This window comes from Ranitomeya imitator, chromosome 7, assembly GCF_032444005.1.
Source record: "Ranitomeya imitator isolate aRanImi1 chromosome 7, aRanImi1.pri, whole genome shotgun sequence".
In the NCBI taxonomy this organism is placed as follows: Eukaryota; Metazoa; Chordata; class Amphibia; order Anura; family Dendrobatidae; genus Ranitomeya; species Ranitomeya imitator.
In genome coordinates this window covers 203,421,842-203,442,995 of record NC_091288.1, presented here as the reverse complement: position 1 = coordinate 203,442,995, position 21,154 = coordinate 203,421,842, and the positions used below count along the sequence as shown (strand labels likewise).

Here is a 21,154-nt window from a genome sequence, read left to right as displayed (position 1 = left end):
AATAAAGAAACACTCCAGGCAACACTTACAATGTGGTTTTCCATTTGCAGAGTTTGAGGGGGTGGAGCATGACAAGGATTTAAGCACCCCCCAGGAGGTAATCCATATAATGCCCCGCCCCCGAGGAGCTGCACTAGTGCTAACTATTCATATGTAGCTTAGAATTAACTTTTTTTTTTATATTTCTCTATCAATCGACTCTCATCTGTTCATACATTATAAAAATTGATATTCCACGGACTTCTACTGGTGTAAAATACATTTTCTTTTATAGAAGTGAGTTCGGAGATTGACTTAAAGGGACTCCGTCACCTCAAAAACTCAATTTTAAGCTAATCAGATAGTCATTTAGGGGACATACAGTAGTTTAGTTTTCTCAGCTATGTTTATCCAAGAAATGATCTTTATTATGTATATGTGGTTGCTCCGCGCCTCCTATATGGCCAAACTCTGTGCACAAAGCCACCTCCGGTCCTTGTTAGGCCGCGGGCCATAAAATATCTGTATTTTCCATATACGCTAATATCATGGCACTACTGATATAAAAAAATTAAAAAGAAAACACATACCTTCCTACACTCTTCCAACAATGACCCACTATTCTTACTCATTCAGACGCCTCCAGGGCTTTTATCCATTTTTGCCATTCTTTTATGGAATTCCCTACCACCCCCTTAATCTTCACATCTACGAAGCCACATTTGTTGAATGCCGAGTTCATAACGATTTTATTTTTTCGCCAGGACAACGACGAATAAAGTAATGTACTAATATAAGGGGGTTCTGGTTCTCCTGAATCCCCCTAAAACCCTTTCTTACCCTCTTACATTTTAATGTTTCATGCCCACGTGTGTGGAGTGTACGAGGCCCCCGACACAACATGATCTCAAGTCTCCCCATGGCGTGTATATCAGATATTCATGTAAGGCCACAGCTGGGGTTTAGTCCTACTAATGGCCGCCCTCGTAATTAGCCAGCCAGAACGTGTCGGGTGGTGAGGAGGGCGCCTTTGTTCGGCCATTGCCCTGCAGGCAACAGGCTGCATGAGACCTCAAGACCCCGGCGTGGTGAACAGATGGGGCCGTCGTGGATTTCTTTGCACCCACAGACTTAATAGAACATAAATCCTTTTCCATCTGAAAATAAGACGCCTAGCATGAAACACAAATCCTATATCTGTCACAAATTCATTATAGAAGCAGACGGGAATGGAGATGACGGCTTTGTCCTTGTATTAAAAGCTGCTTCCTCATGAATATAACTGTCCATAAATTACCCATTATATCAGGCCACACGCTTGCATGGAGAGCCTTGGGGTATAGTAATGCTAGACATCCAATCCCAGTAAAACCAGTGCAGCTTGATGTCAATATATTGGTGTATAGGTAACAGATGTGAAGGTATTCAGGCCATGCTCTCACTTAGCATCTATTTGTGTCCAAGCAAAGGGGTTGTTGTGATTAGCGATGAACGTGCGTGCTCGGATAAGGTATTATCTGAGCATGCCCGAGTGCTAACCGCATGACTTCGGTGCGCTCGAAAAATATGTTGGAGTCCCCTAGGCTGCATGTGTCGTGGCTGTTAGACGCAACACATGCAGGGATTGCCTAACAAACAGGAAATCCAAATCCCTGCATGTGCTGCGACTGTCGAACAGCCGCAATGTTTTTTGAGCACGCCGAAGACACTCGGCACCCGAGCATGCTCTGTTAACGTGTTATTCCATCACTAGTTGTGGTCTCATGAAAACTCCTGCCCGCTTTTTTGGTGCATTTTTGTCTCTATAGGCTTTTATGGGAGAAATGGGAAAAAAACACGTTGCATTTTCAAGTACAGAATCAAAGATTGTACTAAAAAGATGCAATCAGAGAAGATTGTTATCGCGTATTACGATGCTGATGCTGTAGAAAACATGAAGACACAAAAGAGCAAAGTAGAACCAAAAACACTCAGTTTCAAAAAATCACAGTAATCCGCAAGTGCTAGTAAAAAGATGTAAAAAACAGGGTATTTGGTTGATACGTTTTTTGCAAAAAATGTATACTAAGCTGCTCCACCAAACGTCAAGGTATACCCATATCAGAGCAGTCCTAACTGATGTATGCAATCCCTATCTGATGTATTTAAAAACCTAATCATCTGTATATTACCTCTTTTGTGTCTTCAAGTTTCTTGGTGGTGTGTGAGCATGTTCCTACAGACTTGTTCACTGTGCGAGTAGCCCATGTGTTCCTGTTTCCATGCTGTAGAAAACATGCAGCAGAAAAGCAAATGCAGCATTTACTCTATGTATGAACATGGCCTTATATATACAGGTAAGATCGGCACCAAGAACAATACTGTGAAGGGCAGAATGGCCACTTTGACCAATACTCATAAGGGTATGTGTCCACGTTCAGGATTGCATCAGGATTTGGTCAGGATTTTTCATCAGTATTTGTAAGCCAAAACCAGGAGTGGAACAATTAGAGGAAAAGTATAATAGAAACATATGCTCCACTTTTGCATTTATCACCCACTCCTGGTTTTGGCTTACAAATACTGATGAAAAATCCTGACCAAATCCTGATGCAATCCTGAATGTGGACACATACCCTAAAGGTAAACTCTATCTGAGTGTGAGGCTAGGGTCACCCGACCGTATCTTCTCTCTAATCGCACTCTGATAGGAGTTTGATCACAGTCTGATCCTTGTTTTTTTGGATGTGGATAAGTTTGAAAAAAAAATTCTGCATCTTCTCCTTTCTGTCAGTCCGTGAAGTTTTCACCGCACTCTGATGTGGGCCGAGTAACTTGCATGGCCGAGTGCGATCCGATTTATGGATGCAAATTGTGCACGTGATTTTTTTATTTTTCCCCCACTGACGGTCACAGTGTGAGGAAAAAAATCAGACATGCACGTCTCCATAGAATAACATTGGTCCAATTGTGATCCAATATTTTTTCGGATTGCACTTGGACCGAAAATACAGTAGTCCGCATGAGCCCTACGGCCGGGGCTACACTAGCGTAGAATACAGACGAGTGCTATGCGAGAAAACATCGCATAGCACTCGGATCACTGTTAATCTATGGGGCTGCTCCCATCACCGTTTTTTTCTCTCGGGCGTATTCAGCATGCTGCGATTGTACGCGTATATCGGCCGAGTCTCAATAATGCAAGTCTATGGGTGCGAGAAAAAAAAAAATCAGACGCCACACGGACCATCAGTGTGACTTGCGAGAAATACGCAACCCTTTTCCTCATTTCAGGCCATTGAGCCATGAAATTCATTGGGGGAAAAGCAGTGAGAAATGTAAAGCCAAACGCATGTCATATGGATGTCATACAGATACATAGGTGCGAGGAAATCACGCATTACACATAGATGACCATACAGAGAACATTTGTACGACTCTCGGCCGAGAAAATCGGACCGATTTTTCATACGTTAAGTGTGACGCCGGCCTATGGCTGCTGCACAGGTCACGCTGACAAAGGTCATTATGTGGGTGCTAAATTGCAGCAAATAAACGGGGTCACATATTGCAACTATCACAAGCAGGAGGCAGAGTTTGTGACGTTATCATGGTATGGACGCCATGCAGGTGGTTGTGTAACCCGAACAACTTGCATTATGCTGCGATGTAGCAGTGGCGTTCAAGTGATAAGCCATTTCTTTCTAAACTGGGAATATAATGGATTGAAATAGATTATATTGCATCCATTTTTTTTTGTATATAAGAAAATTAATACTAAAAGTGGACAGTCAGACAAAAATGGCTGACAATTGGATTCGGCACTGCTGAAAATCTGTCTGTTTACTTCAGGTGCGAGATAAAAGAAACCAGATATCTGAGGCCTAAAACTATCTTTACCAATTCCAAAACTACAATTTATAGCACGATAGATGTTTTCTATATACCGTAATTGGTTTTTTTTAGAATTATGGCCAATGGCGGACGCTATACAGTGGCATAGCTCCAAGGCATACTTCTGGGTGTGTACCTGCAACATATACCCAGAGTATAATGTGAACAGTGACATTATATTTATGAATATAGTCGTAGGCCTCATTTGCGAAAAGTGTCTGGTAGAAACAGATGACCTTGTTGCTCCTGGCAACCAATCAGAGCTCGGCTTTCATGACCATAAGTGCTGAGAAAAAATGAAAGCTGTTCTGTGATTGGTTGCTGTGGGCAACAAGGCCCATTTTTTCCTGTGACAGATTGTATATATTAGGCCCGTTGTTTTCTTTCACAGCCATGGCTACTAAATGCAGCTAAAATGTGATAAACGTAGCTTCCTTCAATAACTGCAGGACCTGGCGTGTGTACCCGCTGTCCCAGTGCATTGTGGATGTTGTAGTTTTAGGAGCCTTTAAGAAGGGCTGGATTGTCAGGGAGATGTCAATGTAGGGACTGAGTATGCGTGGGAAGGGGTTAAATGGCAGTGGCCTTTGATCCCCTCATTTAATGACTGCAAGAAGGGAGGGGGTTACAGACTGAAAGCCACCAACACTGAATGAAAGGAGACAACAAGGGGTGGAATTGGGTTACTCCCCCCATCACCCACCCCTATCACAGGGAAGCTCTAGGCTCCTTCCCTTCTCCTCCGCCTTTCCAGGCCATACACCTCTGTGGCACAAACATGTAGACAGACGGCCTCTGTCTCATCAGCACACTGCACCTCTGTCATAGACACCATGCCCACCCAGATCTACCCCATTCATGTGTGCCATCCAGTCACTCCGTGCCCCCTACACCACGTAACACAAGGCACCGGTGCCCTGGGTGGCACACACACCAGTTGCTGCACCCACTGGGCACATATGTCCTTTATGCCACACATGCCTAAGTGACACTGTGCCACACACCGCCACGCACGACGTGTGCCCCTTTACCCATTAGTGAGTAACCTGGGCACACACATGCCTGCTGTCCCCATCACCCCCTATAAAAACAGACTCACTACCCCCCTCCTCACACAGACACAGGGTCTGCTCCCTCCCATCCAGGATCCTGTTTAGAAAGTTCTCCTGTCCCACATCAGGGGCGGGTGAAAGGAGGACAAGAGGCGAGAGACTGGGCACGTCGCACAGCACTCTGGAGACTGTGCCCACCAGATGCCCAGGCTCTAGGATGGCACTCTGAGTCACTTGGCACGCTTACTTTCTGAAGGAAAAGTTAGATGCCCCTAGATATACTCAGCGACCACAAATGTGCAACGCTGGCACGGACATGGACCATGCTACATGCTTACAACATGCCAAGCTCCAGTCCTACATATCCCATTCCTATTATTATGTAATATCGCCATCCAATACATAATACACGCAGAACCAGAGCTGACGTGCCAATGACAGACAACGCATGCATTACACATGGCACCCGGGACGCGTGGCGCAGCACATACATGTGCGCGATCTCCACCTCTAGCTATGAGGGCTACACTAGGTATTGTTCTGCTCTTCCTACAAGCCCAGCTGGTTAGCTCCACCGCAGCCAGGGGGCACTTTGGCATCTGCCCTAACCAGCTGAATGCCAACTTGTGGGTGGACGCCCAGAGCACCTGTGAGAGGGAATGTGAAGCCGATCAGGTAAGAACGCCACTAAACCCGCTTTATGCCCCTGAATGCAATTTATTCTGGAATGTGCATTTGATTTTATTCTATCCGAAAAATATGGATCAAAGAGACTGAATATTGCATCCTCCTGTCCTGCTAATATGGACAGATGTAGCAGAGGTGAGCTAACGCTTGGCACAGCTTACTATGGTATCTCTGTGGATATACGTAAGACTGAAGATAAAGCGGATACATTTCCAGGTCTCATAACGATAAATTCCAAATTCACTTCTGCTACATCTGTATGTGTAACATTAACTTTGTGTCTAGACAGTCTGCTCTATCCATCATCTATCTATCCTTCCATGTATCTATTATCTATCATCTATCCATCTTTTCATATATCTATTATCTGTCTATTATCTAATCTATTGTTTTATTATTGAACCAAACCTTTGAACTTTAGAAAGTTAACAAGTCTATCTGTAATCAATCAGTCCATCTATGTATCTATTTGTCCATCAATCAGTCCGTTCATCTATCTCATCTATTCCTTTCATATCTGTCTTCTATCTTCAATCAATGTCTGTTATCGATCCATCCATTTATCTAATCTATCTATATCGATCCAATCTATCGTTCCATAATAGAACCAAAATAAGTTTTGAAAGTAAAAAAAAGTCGATCTTCAATCTGTCCATCTAGGTATCTATGTGTCTGTCAGTCAATCGGTCCATTCATCTATCTCATACCTGTCCCTTTCATATCTGTGTCTACATTTGTCTTCTATCTATACATCTGTCGGTCTGTGCTAGGAACGTGTTATATTCTTGGCGATGTAGAAATTTGTGCAACATATTTGTTATACGTTATTGATTCCATAAGAAAGGACCATGAGTTCTGGAAATATATAAATGAAAGAACACAAGATCAGAAGTCTTCAAGCCGTGACTCCCCATGTTGTGTAACTACAACTCCTAGCATCATCAGAGAGCACCAGATAAAATAAGATACTAAGGAGGAGATGTCAACCAGATAAGATGTCAGGGGGAGAACGAAAATACCGTAGGAGGTTAAATGATTAGAGAGTGATGGGTGATGGCTCCTTCTGTATAATGACAGCTCCCCATCTTTCTTTTCAGGATTGTGAACCCTTTGAGAAATGCTGCACCAACGTGTGTGGGCAGCAGAGCTGCGTTGCTGCCCGCTACCCTGATTCTGGCCTGCCAGCTCCCGGGCCCATCCATCCTGCCACCTGTGCTGATTTTCTCTGTTCTCAGCAGGGATCTGTCTGTGAGATTTGGGAAGGGCGTCCCATCTGCCGCTGTCGGGAACGATGTGGGAAGCAGCCGGGGTTCACCTGTGCCTCGGATGGTCTGACTTACTACAATCGCTGCTACATGGATGCGGAGGCCTGTGCCAGGGGCATCACGTTGGTTGAAGTGCCATGCAAATTTGTGTCTTCTTGGCCACTCACTACTACACCGCCTTCTGAAACCACCCTCCAACCAACCCAGCCATCAACACCTCTGGAAGTGCCAGTGCCACCAGCCTTGTACCATTCACCCGCACCGCAATCTGTGACTGTGGGTGGTACCGTGGGGCTACAGTGTGAGTCTAGTGGGCGCCCACGACCTGAGATCCTTTGGGAAAAGTTGGGTGAAGGCCCTGCTGCACTGCTCATGCGCCCAGACCAGATGTACGGCAATCTTGTGGTTACAAACTCTGGCCAGCTTGTCATCTACAACGCCCGTCCAGAAGATGCCGGCGTGTACGTTTGCATGGCACGTAATGCTGCCGGACTTCTCCGGGCACAGTTCCCGCTCTCTGTTGTGATGAAGGGGGGTGCCAATAGCCGCCGACCAGTTCTCCCATCTGAATGCCTCAAGCCTCCGGATCATAGAGATTGCCAAGATCTTAGGGTCCTTCGTTGGTTCTACGATTCCCAAAGTGGGGACTGCCAGACCTTCTATAAGGGGTGCCCAGGTGGTACCAATGTCTTCCAAACTTATGAAGAGTGCCACTCGTCATGCCAGCCTCGGCCACCGGAACTTTGTACATTACCACCTGTAAGAGGACCATGCAAGGCCCTGCAGTGGAGGTGGGCTTACAGTCCTCACATGCACCAGTGCTTTTCATTCATTTACGGTGGGTGCAATGGCAACCAAAACAATTTTGAGAGCAGGCAAGCGTGTGATGATCGTTGCCCCCTGCCACGTGCTAAGCAGTGCCAGGGGTGCCATCTACGAGGACGACTTGTGCCTAGCTTGTGCCGTAGCGACTTTGTGATTGTGGGAAGGTTGGAGGATTCTGGGGAGGAACGAGTGCTGCGGGTGGTCCTCATAGAAGTACTAAAGGATGAATACATGGGTCTGCGACTTTTCCATACCAAGTACTTGGAAGTGACGCTGGGCGACAATGGAGGTGGGGGGTGCGCATGCAGCGGTCATGCGGGTTCAGGGGACAATCAGCTCTTGATCATGGGTGAAGTACAAGATGGCATGGCTTTATTAGGACCCTCAAGCTATGTCCGGCCTGCTAATGAGAAGAGACTGAGGAAGGTCAGAGACATGTTGGAAAAGGGAACATGTCAGATGCTGAACCGATTTCAGGACTGAAAATAGTCGAAATTGTAGCTTTTTATCCAAATGCTGGCGATCGATCAGTGATCAACTACTATTTCGATACCGTCTCATGTCTCAATTATAAACCGGATACATAAACTGGTAAAATATTCAGGTGTAAGTGAGGCTATGTGCACACGTAGGAAATGTGGTGCAGAATTTTCTGCACAAAATCCGCATCTCCTGGCAGAATCCGCAGCCGCGGATTTGCAGCGGCTTTTATGCAGATTTTGTGTGGATTTTCTGCAGTTTTTGCCACTGCGGATTTCTATCATGGAGGGGTGCAGAAACGCTGCAGATCCGCACAAAAGAAGTGACATGCACTTCTTTTAAATCTGCAGCAATTCCGCACAACTTATTTTTTTACCCATTGATTTACATTGTTCTGTAAATCAAAGTGCGGATCTGCAGCGTTTCTGCGCAGAAAAATCCGCTGCGGATCTGCAGCAAATCCGCATCGTGTGCACACAGCCTAAAAATAAATGTGTGGTAGTGGAAAATGCAAAACTCCACCCGTTAAAGGGTTATTCCCATCTTCATAGATGTGATATTGTCAGATAGAGCTAGAAATAACAAGCACTTTTGCAATTTACTGCTTGTTAAAATTTGCACCCGTTTTGGAGATATTAACACTTTTATTTTGTTTACAGGTTGTTGCCTTGGAGACCGACCACCGCTGCTGTCTAACTTGTAAGCGCTGTGCTGAATCTGACTGGGATTAAAAGGTAACGGTGAGCTCCTTTAATCCTGGACAGCTTCAAAGCAGTGCTTACAAGCTCAATAGATAAGAGCTTGTAAGCACTGTGCATCTTCTACTCTCTAGCAGCGGTGGTCGGTCTCCCAGGCAACCAACCGTAACACTTTTCTTTGGTTTACAATTTCAAGAATGGTTGAAAATTTTAACAAGCAGGAAATTGCAAGAGTGCTGGTTTTTACATGCTCTATCCAACAATACCCATTTATGAAGTCAGGAAAGACCAATTCACTTTCTACAATCACTTTTGTTTAAAAAGGTCCCTCGACAACAAACTGATCACAGGATATCTTCCTACTGGAATCCTCAGAGATCAACAGTAATCTGTAAGGTAAACTATCAAGTGTACAATTTATCTGCAGTGCCCCCACAGGAGAAATGACGTATTACATAGACTGGGTCCTCCAGAGTCGATCGCCACTCTATAAGTAGAGAGCAGGGCCCCTATTAATTCAGAATTTGTTAACCTTTTCTAATAAGGACTGGCTGAAGTGTTAATTTTTAACATTGTGGTACAAATTACGCAATTTACTGGTTTTGGAAATGTAGTGAAAACCATTTTAAGCGATTATATATATATCCATCCAACGAAGATAAAGAAAGGCAGCACTCACCGATCCTTCCAAGACAGGTATCTTTATTACTTACAGGATGAAAGTCTTCACGGCCGGGGGTACAGGTATAAAGAGTGCGGCAGGCCTGACGGCCGTTTCGCCCCTTCCTGAGAAGGCTCCAGGAGGGCGCGAAACGGCCGTTACAGCTTTTCCTTATACTATATCAATTAAGTATTTTATAATTTTTTTTATTCAATGGAAATTATAGATACGCTATTTTTATCTTTACTTTTGATTGGTAAAAATAAATAAAAATTCCAATTTGCTCCACTTTCTTTCAATCTTTATTTTTTATTTTCTCTCTTTCAATCCATCAGTGAGGTCTTTCAGCAAAGTGGGAAAATCTAGAAGTAGAACTGAGAAAAAAATATTTGAGGTGCTCAAAATGACAGCATTTGAGGTCTGAACAATAAAGCCCTGGTCCGGCTGCCAAGTGGTACCAAAGTGCACACAACGCTAGGGTCCTGTGTGTCTTTTTGGTCAACTGTAATCTACTGGAATCTTGCATTAAGTTGAGATCTTTATTTAAATCTACAGGACCCAGCGAAAATTATTTATAAAATCTAATCACTAATGATTATACTGTATAAATCAAAATTAATATTAGTGCATTACCACAAGTGTCCACAGGAGGGAGCCCCACACTTACAAAAAAAACCCAAAAGTTTTGTCCAATCAGAAATTAGTTTTGTTTTCTTTATAAATATATTAAAACTTCAGAATTTTTTTTCTTTATACTTTTCTTCCTAAACTAATCTGGAATTTCGGCTCTGATCACTGAATAAGAATTAATTAAAAAAAAAAAAAGTATTAAAAGGAGTCTATCAGGTGAGTTTTATTTTTTTAATATAGATATCCAATACACAATACGTATTTATATATATAAAAAAATGAATGTAAAGTTTTAAGGCCGATATTTTGATGCTTTGGGTCACATCTTCCGGAAGATCAGACACTTGTTATTTGCCGGCATGTCCACCTGCAACACAATGTAAGAGTCGGAGATCAGTGGCACAAAGGTTTGTCATGTGACAGGAGGCGGCAATGGTTAATGGTAGGTATGCGGGGGTGAAAGGGCGTTCTGCAGACATTAATGCTATTGTGTCTGTCAGTGTGACATTGCAATACACACGGTTGCCCTGCCGTCTATTCTCGGTATGTTAATGCAGGACACAGACATCAGAGACCCTTAATCCGGCCATTGACAGATATTTTCTATTTCTAATCCTTCCTTTTTTCTGGACAATTCCTGTAATAATCTTATTATACCCATAAGGAGACTATAATGGACTTAACGCGGGACCTTTAAAGGAATTGTCCACAATTAGACATTAGTTTTGCTTCCCCTCATCAACAGCGCCACTCTTGTTCACAGGCTGTACCTGGTATTGCAGCTCAAGTGCGTACAATATCAGACACAGTCAATGGACAAAAATGGCTCAGTTGCTGAAAAAAAAAAAAGCAGCAGCACAGTATACATGTGAATGGGGGAATTTGTGAGGAATCGTTGCCTTAATGGTTGGTGTATGGCCATTTTAAGGGGTCCCTACCATTCTCTCCAGCGCCATCCCACACGTCTTTGCCAGCTCGTTCAGATCTGATGTATCCCAGATTCCCCAGGCTGGATTGCTGAAAAATAATAGGTTATGTCAGAAAGTCATATACATCAGAAAGTGCAGATTAAAGGGATTCTCTGGGGGCAGGTATGCAGGTAGCAGGGTCACTATGGAGCAGAGGGCAGAAAAGTCACCACCACCCTGCTGACTCCATAACTGCAGAGTCCAGACCTCCTGTAGTATAACAACAGCACAGACACAGCGCCCCTGCCAGGAGCTTCATGGCCGAGCAGTGCATGCAGCCGTACATCACCAAGCACAATGCCGAGCGTCGGATGGAGTAGTGTAAAGCGACCGCCACCACTGCAACATCTCAGCCTGCGATATGGGAGTGGCATGAATGCTGCCGGTTGCTTTTCCTCCTCTGCTGTAATCACAGTGCCAGTCTGACTCATGTGGCACAGATTGTCATTGTCAAGCAGCAGGACCCTGGCAGCCATCACGTGGCAAAGGCAGCTATAATCTGAGCTGTAGATAGTCAGGAACGATGGAAATGACTGAAACAATTTTTTTTAATCAAATAGCCCCTGTGCCTCGTGGGACGTCGTGACTAGGACTGACAGATCACATATTTCCCAACATTGGAGTACATTCAGTACGTTCCTAAGCCAGCACTACCTATTGGCTAAAGGAGAACCCCTTTAATTGTAAACACACGACTGGTATCGGGTACGGCACGTCGGGTAACAGAAGACACATCTGAAGCGTGGAGACCGCAGCGTATATATATTCTATATATTGAGTAATACCTGTTTTTCAGACTCTGGTTAAAATCAATATTACTTTGCGGAGTGAGGACGCCATTGACAGAGTACGGCTGGGGAGAAAACAGGGACAATCATTAGTGACCGCAGGAATGCCAATGATTCCTAGACATAGATTGTACAATATATCCCTCCTCAGCTCCCATTCACTTCAATAGGAGCTGAGATGCAGTACCAGAGAACGGCCACTACTCAGTGTATGGCGCTGTGGTGCTCCAACTCTGTACATAGACATCTACCAGCAGCCGCAGACCAGGTAACAGCTGATGGTGCAGGTGCCGCCTGTAAGACCCCCACCGATATAGTATCACTGAGCTATCCTGGGAATAGATCATCAATATCACACTTCCTGGACAATCCCTTTAAGTAAGGTTGTACACAGATCTATAAAGTATACTATATCACGTAGCACTGCAGACCACTCTTACCCCATAGGTCAGGAGAACGCCGCCAGGTTGTAGTACATGTCCGGCCCCATAAAACAGACCCTGTTGTAAAAAAAATAAATAAAAACACAAAGTCCGCAGCACATCATAAGTGGAAAATGTATTGTAATTTTGTGATTTTCGATCGTTGATCCCATTCCTCAACTACTCGCAATAATCTTCTCGGCCACCAGTGTCCGCAAAGCGCCACTTTTATCGCAAGTGACAAATATGTATTTTAGTATCTAAATCATTGCAATCCTTTGATAGGGATGGTTTTTGCACGCATTTCGCTTACTAGGCAGCATCCATATAATCTATAGTGGCTGCCTAATAAAAGGCGCCCCCCCCCCAACCGTCCCGGATCCAGCGGGACAGTCTCGGAGTTGGAGAGCTGTCCGACTGTCCCGGGAGATCGGCAGCAGGTCCCTCTTTCAACTTTACCTGTGTCTTTAGGACAGTAGAGTAGGACCAGCTCCCTCTCCACCAGTCACCGGTGCCGTCTGAGGCTCCCACTACATCATGCCTGTTGTAACGGGTCACACACAGCACGGAGGGACGATCTGCTCCACTCATCATTGCAACGGGGTTAGAGGAGTAACTTTTTAATAATATTTGCTAGTAGGGTGGAGCGACACAAAACTCGGTTGTGAAGAGGGCACTGCAGGGAATCATAGTGTATGTTGGGTGGAGGGGGACTGGGGGAATTATACCCTTCAATGGGGGGGGCACTGGGAGCATTATACGCCTCATCGGTTTGGGGGGCACCATACTCTTTGTCAGGTGGGGGACGCACTGGGAGATTCATTCTCTTTGTTGGGTTGGGGGTACTGGGAGCATCATACTGTTTGTTGGGTAGAGAGGTAACTGAACCATACTCTTCTTCGGGTGGGGGGCACTGAAGGCATCATAATATGTGTGGGGAGCAGTGTGGCAGTATCTTTGTGTGTGGGGTATACACTGTGTAGCTTTCTGAAGTAGGAGGCTTCCAGCACTTGAGCCCCCAGAGTTACATAGTAGGAAAAAGCTCCCAGTACCCAGCAGTTTACCCACACTTGATGCCAGCCGTTCATTTCCCCTGCACTTGCCATCAGAGGGCTATGTAAGTGTTAGGCCACAATCACACGTTCAGTATTTTACATCGATATTTGTAGCTAAAACCAGGAGTGGGTGAGAAACACAGAAGTGGTGACGAGTTTCTATTGTACTTTTCCTCTGATTGTTCCTCTCCTGATTTAGGCCTACAAATACTGATATAAAATACTGAACGTGGCCTTACATGAATGGCTCAAACCCCCAGAAAAATGAATGGACAGATGAATCAGAAAACAGCCAGCTAATTCCTAGTTATAAACATTAGATTTAATTTTTTTGTGGAACAGTAATGGGGTCCACATTCAGGCCACAGTGTAACAGCAGATGTGAACCCTGCTTCTCTCTACAAACAAAAGGGTAATAGAGACTAAATAAAGCGGTAACCTGGGTACAGATGGGCTCTGATATATGGATCATGTTGATGCAGACAACCAGTTGCAGTGAATTTGGCTCCAGGCCCCATGTCTCCCAGCTCCGGGAGGCATCCAGGGTGCGGGGCTGCTCCACATTTGTAAGGGACCACCTGGAGATGTATTCACTTATACTGGAGAAACAAAAAAATATAAATAAATCCTGGTTACAAATAGTTTTATAAAATAATGTGACTTCCTCTTTAGATCCAGACTACAATGTTGGCCTTAGTAACTGATGTACACAACATAAGTTTTTTTTTTACTAGTTTGTTCCTTCGAGGGTTATTTAAAAATTATCAGCATAACTATGTTGTTAATTTTTTTTTGTAAAACTATGACCTGCTGGGACTTGTAGTCCCTTATAAAGTATATAAACAATGGGAGAGCGGTCTAAAGAGCTAGAGCAGCTTGACAACCAATCACAATCCACGTCTTATTTCACAGACGCCATTGAAAGTAAAAGCCGCGTTCTGATTGGTTAGCTCTGGGCTTCACTGCTCGGCAGACTTGTGTAGGGTCTATCTCGGTCACATGAGCCGCGCCGGTCACATGACTCACCTCCGCAGACAGCGCTGGTCCATCTCAGAAGGCATCCAACGCAGGTTGGGCAGCGCCCGGGAAAAATGTGCTGCGTGCTGCCCGGTGCCCGAAGCCACCTCCAGTGCCCGCACCACAGGCGCCGCAGGGCTGACATATTGCCGCAGGACGTCTAGGATCGGCTCCTTGTTTCTGTCCGCGGCTGCGGCCACTAACATCCTTCCCAGCTTCACTGTGACTGATGCTTCTGACCCCGGACGTGTGGGGGCGGAACTACAACTCCCAGAATCCCTCAGTGATTTTACGACGAATTACGGCTTTTTAAAGTGACAGTGCACATTTTGTTGCAAGTCCCATTTGTGCTTTCTTTCGCATGGGTGTTTTTTTTGGGGGGTGGAAAAGCAGCATCTGCGATACAAATCAGTGATTATTTTGCTTGTTTATTCTATACCCGTTGAAATAATATTCTGAAGCACTGGTTATAGCTTGGGGCTGTGCAGTTCCTCTGTTATTCCTCCTGGAAATGTAGGATAACATTTTCAACCCCTATTGTGTAGTGCGCGGCGACAAGTGATCGATTTATGACTACGGTTCCAGGGGGAATAACAGAGGAATGGCACAATGAAGAGTTCCGGAGAAATATTGCACCAAGAAAACAAATATTAAATAAAACAGATATATGTAGAAAACCAAAGTGGGCTTCCATTATAAAACCGTCCAAAAAGAAAAGCTGCCAGCGGCATCCAGTGACGGCAGCGCCGTGAGAAGTCGTCTGGTGGTTCTTGTGGATTAGACAAAGTCAAATGTGAACGTACCCTAATATGCAGGTGTGCACAGAGGGGCTTTTTGTAGCGGATCCTCCACAAAATCCTCCTTAAAAAAAGTTCTTGAAAAGTTTTCCAATTAATTTCTCTGGAAAATCCACTTTGCTGTTCATGAGATGAGCTGCTTTTTTGAACTTTTATTTCACCCAGACAAGTTTTGAAAAATATTTTGTAATTTCTTTAAAGAAAATCCTGATGGAATCCTTTCAAGGGTTTTTTTAAAGCATTTTTTTCAGGCTTTTTTTTTTCTTAAAAATGAATCCCTTGCAAAAGAAAAAAAAAACCACCCTTGCACAAACCTAAAGGTTTTTTTTGTTTCTTTTTGCTGAGTTTTTGGAGCAGAAACTCGCCAAAAAAAAACACAAGGTGTTAAAAAAAACACTAGTTTTACTTGGAGAGTTGGGGTATGTGCAGACTTTGAGTGTTTTGCTGCATTTTGGGGGCAGAAACTGGGCGAAAACTCAAGAGTTTCTTAGGAAAATTTTAGAGAGGTTTTTTTTTCCCCGGCTCATTTTGTTCTCCAAAAACTCAAGAAAAAGACTCATTGTGCGCATACACTTAGGCCGCGTTCACATGTTCAGTATTTGGTCAGTGTTTTCCATCAGTACTTGTACGCTTTTTCAAGTGTTTATTTCTGTTGATGTTGATGATTATGGCTTACAGCCAATGAAAACCCAAAAGTCATTATCTCAGTAAATTAGAATAATTAACAAAAACACCTGCAAAGGCTCCTAAGCATTTATAAAGGTCCCTTAATCTGTTTCAGTAGCTCCACAATCATGGGGAAGACTGCTGACCTGACAGATGTCCAGAAGGCGTCATTGACACATTCCACAAGGAGGGGAAGCCACAAAATGTCATTGATAAAGAAGCTGGCTGCTCACAGAGTGCTGTATCCAAGCATATTAATGGAAAGTTGAGTGGAAGGAAAAAGCACCAATACCTGGTGCACAAACAACAGTATCACTGGGCTGGATTGGCAGCAAACTCGCCTGACCTTAACCCCATAGAGAATCTATGGGATATTGTCAAGAGGAAGATGAGAGACACCAGACCCAACAATGCTGAAGGCTACTGTCAAAGCAACCTGGGCTTCCATAACCCCTCAGCAGTGCCACATGCTGATCGCCTCCATGCCACGCCGCATTGATGCAGTAATTGATGCAAAAGGAGCCGCGACCAAGTATTGAGTGCATTTACTGATCATACATTTCAGGAGGCCAATATTTCAGATTTTAAAATCTATTTCAAGCTGGTGTTGTAAAGTATTCTAATTTACTGAGATAAATGACTTTTGGGTTCTGTCCGTTCTGTGAATCGGCTCCTGATGGAAAAAATCTTCAAAATCACTTCAGGTAACGCAAAAACCCCTCACTGAAGCATGTCCTGAAGCCGTTTCCACTATAACAATCGTCATTTTTGCCCTGGTCAGAGAATCCCTGTGTGCACACAGCCTTACACTTTCAATAAAGAGACTTTCCGCTGCTTTTTAAGGCTATATTCACACTTTGCGGATTTTGCTGCGGATCCGCAGCCGATTTGACCGCTGCGGATCTGCAGCAGTTTCCCATGAGTTTACAGTACAATGTAAACCTATGAGAAACAAAAAACGCAGTCCACATGCTGCAGAAAAAACCACGCGGAAACGCTGTGGTTTACATTCCGCAGCATGACACTTATTTTCTGCGGATTTTCACCTGCTCCAATAGGAAACTGCAGATGAAAATCCGCAGAAGAAACCGCAGTAAATACCGCGATAAATCCGCAGTAAAAACCGCAACGGGTTTTCACTGCGGATTTTGGAATTCCACTGCGGAAAAATCCGCAGTGGAATCTGCAAAGTGTGCACATAGCCTAAAAGTTTGCAAAGTTTCCAGCCAAATCCCGGCTCTAAGAATAACGGGACAATGTGATGGATTCCGGCTGATGAAAAGAAGTAATCCCAGAATTCCCAAATTCTGTCAATGAGCGAAGCATGCTGGGAAATCTCCGCCACATCCAAGTCTCCAAGGACGTCCTTCACTGAAGGTCATTCCGGGGAGGTCTCAGGGCTGTTTCCTGATCGGCAAAACTGATAAGAGATTTCCAACAATTATTGGGGTTTTACTCATCTATTAATCTATGTCAAGAAAACAGAACAGACCATCGCCCCGACAATATGGATTCTGTGCGCAGGACCGGGCTGGGGGGAAATCAAGCAAATAAGCCCAAGTTATGGCAGCGAAACAAAGATCCGAAAAACACTGACATCCATGAGGGTCTTTGTGCTCAGTGTGTCCATCATCTAATAACACTATCATTCATCGCTATCATTCCACCCAATATCTATTATCTATCATTTATCTATTATCTATCTATCATCTATTATCTATTATTATCTATCATCTATTATCTTTATTATCTATCTATTATCTATATTATCTATCATTTATATATTATCTATCTATTATCTCTATTATCTATCATCTATCTATTATCTCTATTATCCATCTATTATCTATCATCTGTCTGTCTATTATCTCTTATCTATCTATATCTATTATCTATCATATATATTATCTATCTATCTATATCTATCATCTATCTATTATCTCTCTATTATCTCTCATCTATATATTATCTATTATGTGTTATTTATTTATCTCTCACATCTTAAAGCTGATCTTATAAGATTTATCGCAGAATGTCAGTTTACAGCCCTACAATCTGTCATCTTCTGGCCAATGCTGGTTGTGACCTTGAGTCCCAGTATGGTGAGGGCCAGCTGTCATAGAGAAACACATGCTTTTGGAAGTCCACAATTAACTCTTCAAAGACCACCTATGTATGGTCAGTGTCGGCCTGGGCTGCCAAGGGCCCACCAGTAACAATGACTTTGGGGGCCCAGTTTTCACCTGCGGGCAAATATTACTCTACCCATGTTCACAAATGTATTTTGGTTAATGAATGATGAGATGCTGCTTTTTTTTCTGTGCAGAGTAAATCATGTGAATTATGCCAAGTACTGCCCATACAGTGGGGTTGGGGGCCCATACAGAGGGGTTGGGGGCCCATACAGAGGGGTTGGGGGCCCATACAGAGGGGTTGGGGGCCCATACAGTGGAGTTGGGGGCCCATACAGTGGGGTTGGGGGCCCATACAGAGGGGTTGGGGGCCCATACAGAGGGGTTGGGGGCCCATACAGAGGGGTTGGGGGCCCATACAATGGGGTTGGGGGCCCATACAGTGGGGTTGGGGGCCCATACAGTGGGGTTGGGGGCCCATACAGTGGGGTTGGGGGCCCATACAGAGGGGTTGGGGGCCCATACAATGGGGTTGGGGGCCCATACAGTGGGGTTGGGGGCCCATACATTGGGGTTGGGGGCCCATACAGAGGGGTTGGGGGCCCATACAGTGGGGTTGGGGGCCCATACAGAGGGGTTGGGGGCCCATACAGTGGGGTTGGGGGCCCGTGTCTGCACGGGGGCCCACCGGGGGGCCACTCCGAGCCTCTATATGATAGAGCAGTCACCTTGGCCAGAGATCCCGTGACCTTGGGTGCAGTCTGTGCTGGATGTGGGGATGTTTCCTCCCAGGATTGCCCCATGCCTTGTGTTAGGCGTCTACATTTGGTATACTGGGGTCCGCCAACTAGACCCGATATTAGGCTGCCGGACTATCGAATATTCAGGCTTATAACCTGCCAGGAGAATCCGGAAGACATCTCACATCTCAGCATCTAACTGGTTTACCTCCATTCTCCTCAATTCTGTTCCGGATTATTGGACATTCTGGATTATTAGTGTCACTGTATTAACACAAGAATTGAGCCGTATACCTGTAGTGCTGGGATCTGTAACCTGTGGCTCTCCAGATGTTGCAAACTACAACTCCCAGCATGTTCTGACTGTTAGGCGGTGTCCCCCCGATGATTCACTGCTGCATGTTTACAGTGGGTTTTTTTCATTGCTTTCTATGGGTGAAAAAAAAAACACTGAATGAAATGACGCGCTGCCGTTTTCCAATTCAATCGGTAAAAAATGAAACCAGCGCGTGCGTGAGATTTCTGAGATCTCAGAGTTTTTCCTGGGACTGGAAAAAACAGCATTAAAAAATGCAGCAAACATGCGGCCTGCAATGACCGGCTGGACTGAACCCATAATACCCCCAGATAAGGGGCACCTGATCCCCCCATAGAAATAACACGCGTCTCACTGAGCTGAATGAATGACTGGGCGGACCGGCGCGGACGGTGCGACGATGGAATATCAGCGGTGTCACTGATGCAATAATCAGAAGAACCCGGTAATAGCAGCTGAGCCGCGCAGAGATAAGCAGCGCTCGCCCTAGGGTGCACTATGTGTCTGCGGGCCTTAAAGGGAACCTGTCACCTCGTACATGTGGTCCGACCTGCGGACAGAACGGAACAGAGAAGGAGAAGCTGAGCAGAGTGATATATAGGTTTATAGGAAAAGATTCCAGAGAAATTGTATTGTATTCATCGAAATCTCTGGTGTTTGTATGCTTAGGAGTCCAGTGGGCGGTCCTACCAGTGATTGACAGCTCTGTCTACATGCACAGCCGTACAGGGAAGACTGATAGTCACTTAAATATCTGATGTTTGCATGCTTAGGAGTCCAGTGGGCGGTCCTACTAGTGACTGACAGCTCTCTCTTACATGCACAATCACACAGGGAAGACTGACAATCGCTGTAATCCCTGGTATTTGTATACATAGGAGTCCAATGGGCGGTCCTAGCAGTGATTGACAGCTCTCTGCATGCACAGTCACACAGGGAAAACTGACAATCACTGAAATCCCTGGGGTTTGTATACATAGGAGTCCAGTGGGCGGTCCTAGCAGTGATTGACAGCTCTCTGCATGCACAGTCACACAGGGAAAACTGACAATCACTGAAATCCCTGCTGTTTGTATACATAGGAGTCCAGTGGGCGGTCCTAGCAGTGATTGACAGCTCTCTGCATGCACAGTCACACAGGGAAAACTGACAATCACTGAAATCCCTGCTGTTTGTATACATAGGAGTCCAGTGGGCTGTTCTAGTAATGATTGACAGCTCTTTACATCCACAGTCATATAAGGAAGGCCACTTAAGGGCCCCTGCGCTAGAGCAATATATGGGCCCTTTACTGCTCAAGAACTAGTAAAAATGAAAAGTTGCACCTGCTTTGGAGGTATAAATGGCCCCTTACCTCTTGGGCCCTGGGGCGGCACAGGTTGCACCAATGATATGTCCGCCCCTGGGGAAGACTGACAGTCACTGAAATCCTTGGTGCTTGCATACATGAGTCCAGTGGGCGGTCCTAGTAGTGATTGACAGCTCTTACTGCATGGATGCACAGTCATACAGGGAAGACTATCAATCAATACTAGGACCGCCCACTGGATTCCTAAGCATACAATTAATAAATTCCAAGTTTTGCTGAAAAGTTTCCCACTAAAATATTAATCTGAGAGCAGAGATCATGTGCAGCATGCCAGGTTCCCTTTAAAAAGGTGCTAGGAAAACGTTCTGAGAACACACACATGCGCATGCTCAGTACAGCAGAGACTACATGTGTCCTCTATGGAGAAAGGGGCGCAAGCTGCTACCAGAAAATAAAAGGATCGGGCGTATTGAAATGTAACATGCCCCACCTTTTCCTTGTCACATGAGATTGTGGATCGCTCCCACTGGCCCCGGCGGGTTGGGGCAACTTTGGCTTTGCAGCAGGTAGAGTTCAACGTCATGTGACATCTGCAGACAAATCCTTGTGGCAATACATAATACATAACTAGAAGTGTTCGGATCCCGTTACACAATTACCGGCTGTGTCCGCCGTGCTATGTATAAACAGCGAACTGTCTATACTAACATCACACCAACATCACACCAAGACTGTATTGCGCAATGGGTTAGATAAGCGACGCGGCCCCTTTAAGAGGGGTGAGGGGGCGTGTC

General features: G+C 44.9%; 2 protein-coding genes across 2 annotated transcripts; one reads left to right on the top strand and one right to left on the bottom strand.

Moving 5' to 3' along the window:
• The first annotated feature begins 5,221 nt into the window (after positions 1 to 5,221).
• Positions 5,222 to 8,301, top strand: WFIKKN1 (WAP, follistatin/kazal, immunoglobulin, kunitz and netrin domain containing 1). Its single transcript, XM_069734435.1, has 2 exons — positions 5,222 to 5,579; positions 6,689 to 8,301. Exons 1-2 carry the CDS (start codon positions 5,364 to 5,366, stop codon positions 8,162 to 8,164), a joined length of 1,692 nt encoding a protein of 563 aa, XP_069590536.1. The 5' UTR covers positions 5,222 to 5,363; the 3' UTR covers positions 8,165 to 8,301.
• Positions 8,302 to 10,367: 2,066 nt separating this feature from the next.
• Positions 10,368 to 14,668, bottom strand: METTL26 (methyltransferase like 26). The gene is made up of 6 exons (XM_069734436.1): positions 14,410 to 14,668; positions 13,823 to 13,982; positions 12,347 to 12,406; positions 11,904 to 11,971; positions 11,089 to 11,167; positions 10,368 to 10,517 (listed from the first exon to the last, which is right to left on the bottom strand). The coding sequence occupies exons 1-6, from the start codon at positions 14,604 to 14,606 to the stop codon at positions 10,470 to 10,472; spliced, it is 612 nt and encodes a 203-aa protein (XP_069590537.1). The 5' UTR covers positions 14,607 to 14,668; the 3' UTR covers positions 10,368 to 10,469.
• Positions 14,669 to 21,154: the final 6,486 nt, after the last annotated feature.

Coding starts and splice junctions, on each gene's coding strand:
- WFIKKN1 (XM_069734435.1), top strand. CDS start 5,364: ATGGCACCCGGGACGCGTGGCGCAGCACATACATGTGCGCGATCTCCA. Junction 5,580..6,688: donor GGGAATGTGAAGCCGATCAG/GTAAGAACGCCA, acceptor CTTTCTTTTCAG/GATTGTGAACCCTTTGAGAA.
- METTL26 (XM_069734436.1), bottom strand. CDS start 14,606: ATGTTAGTGGCCGCAGCCGCGGACAGAAACAAGGAGCCGATCCTAGAC. Junction 13,983..14,409: donor GACCAGCGCTGTCTGCGGAG/GTGAGTCATGTG, acceptor TTGTTTCTCCAG/TATAAGTGAATACATCTCCA. Junction 12,407..13,822: donor CAGAGCCCATCTGTACCCAG/GTTACCGCTTTA, acceptor TTTTTACAACAG/GGTCTGTTTTATGGGGCCGG.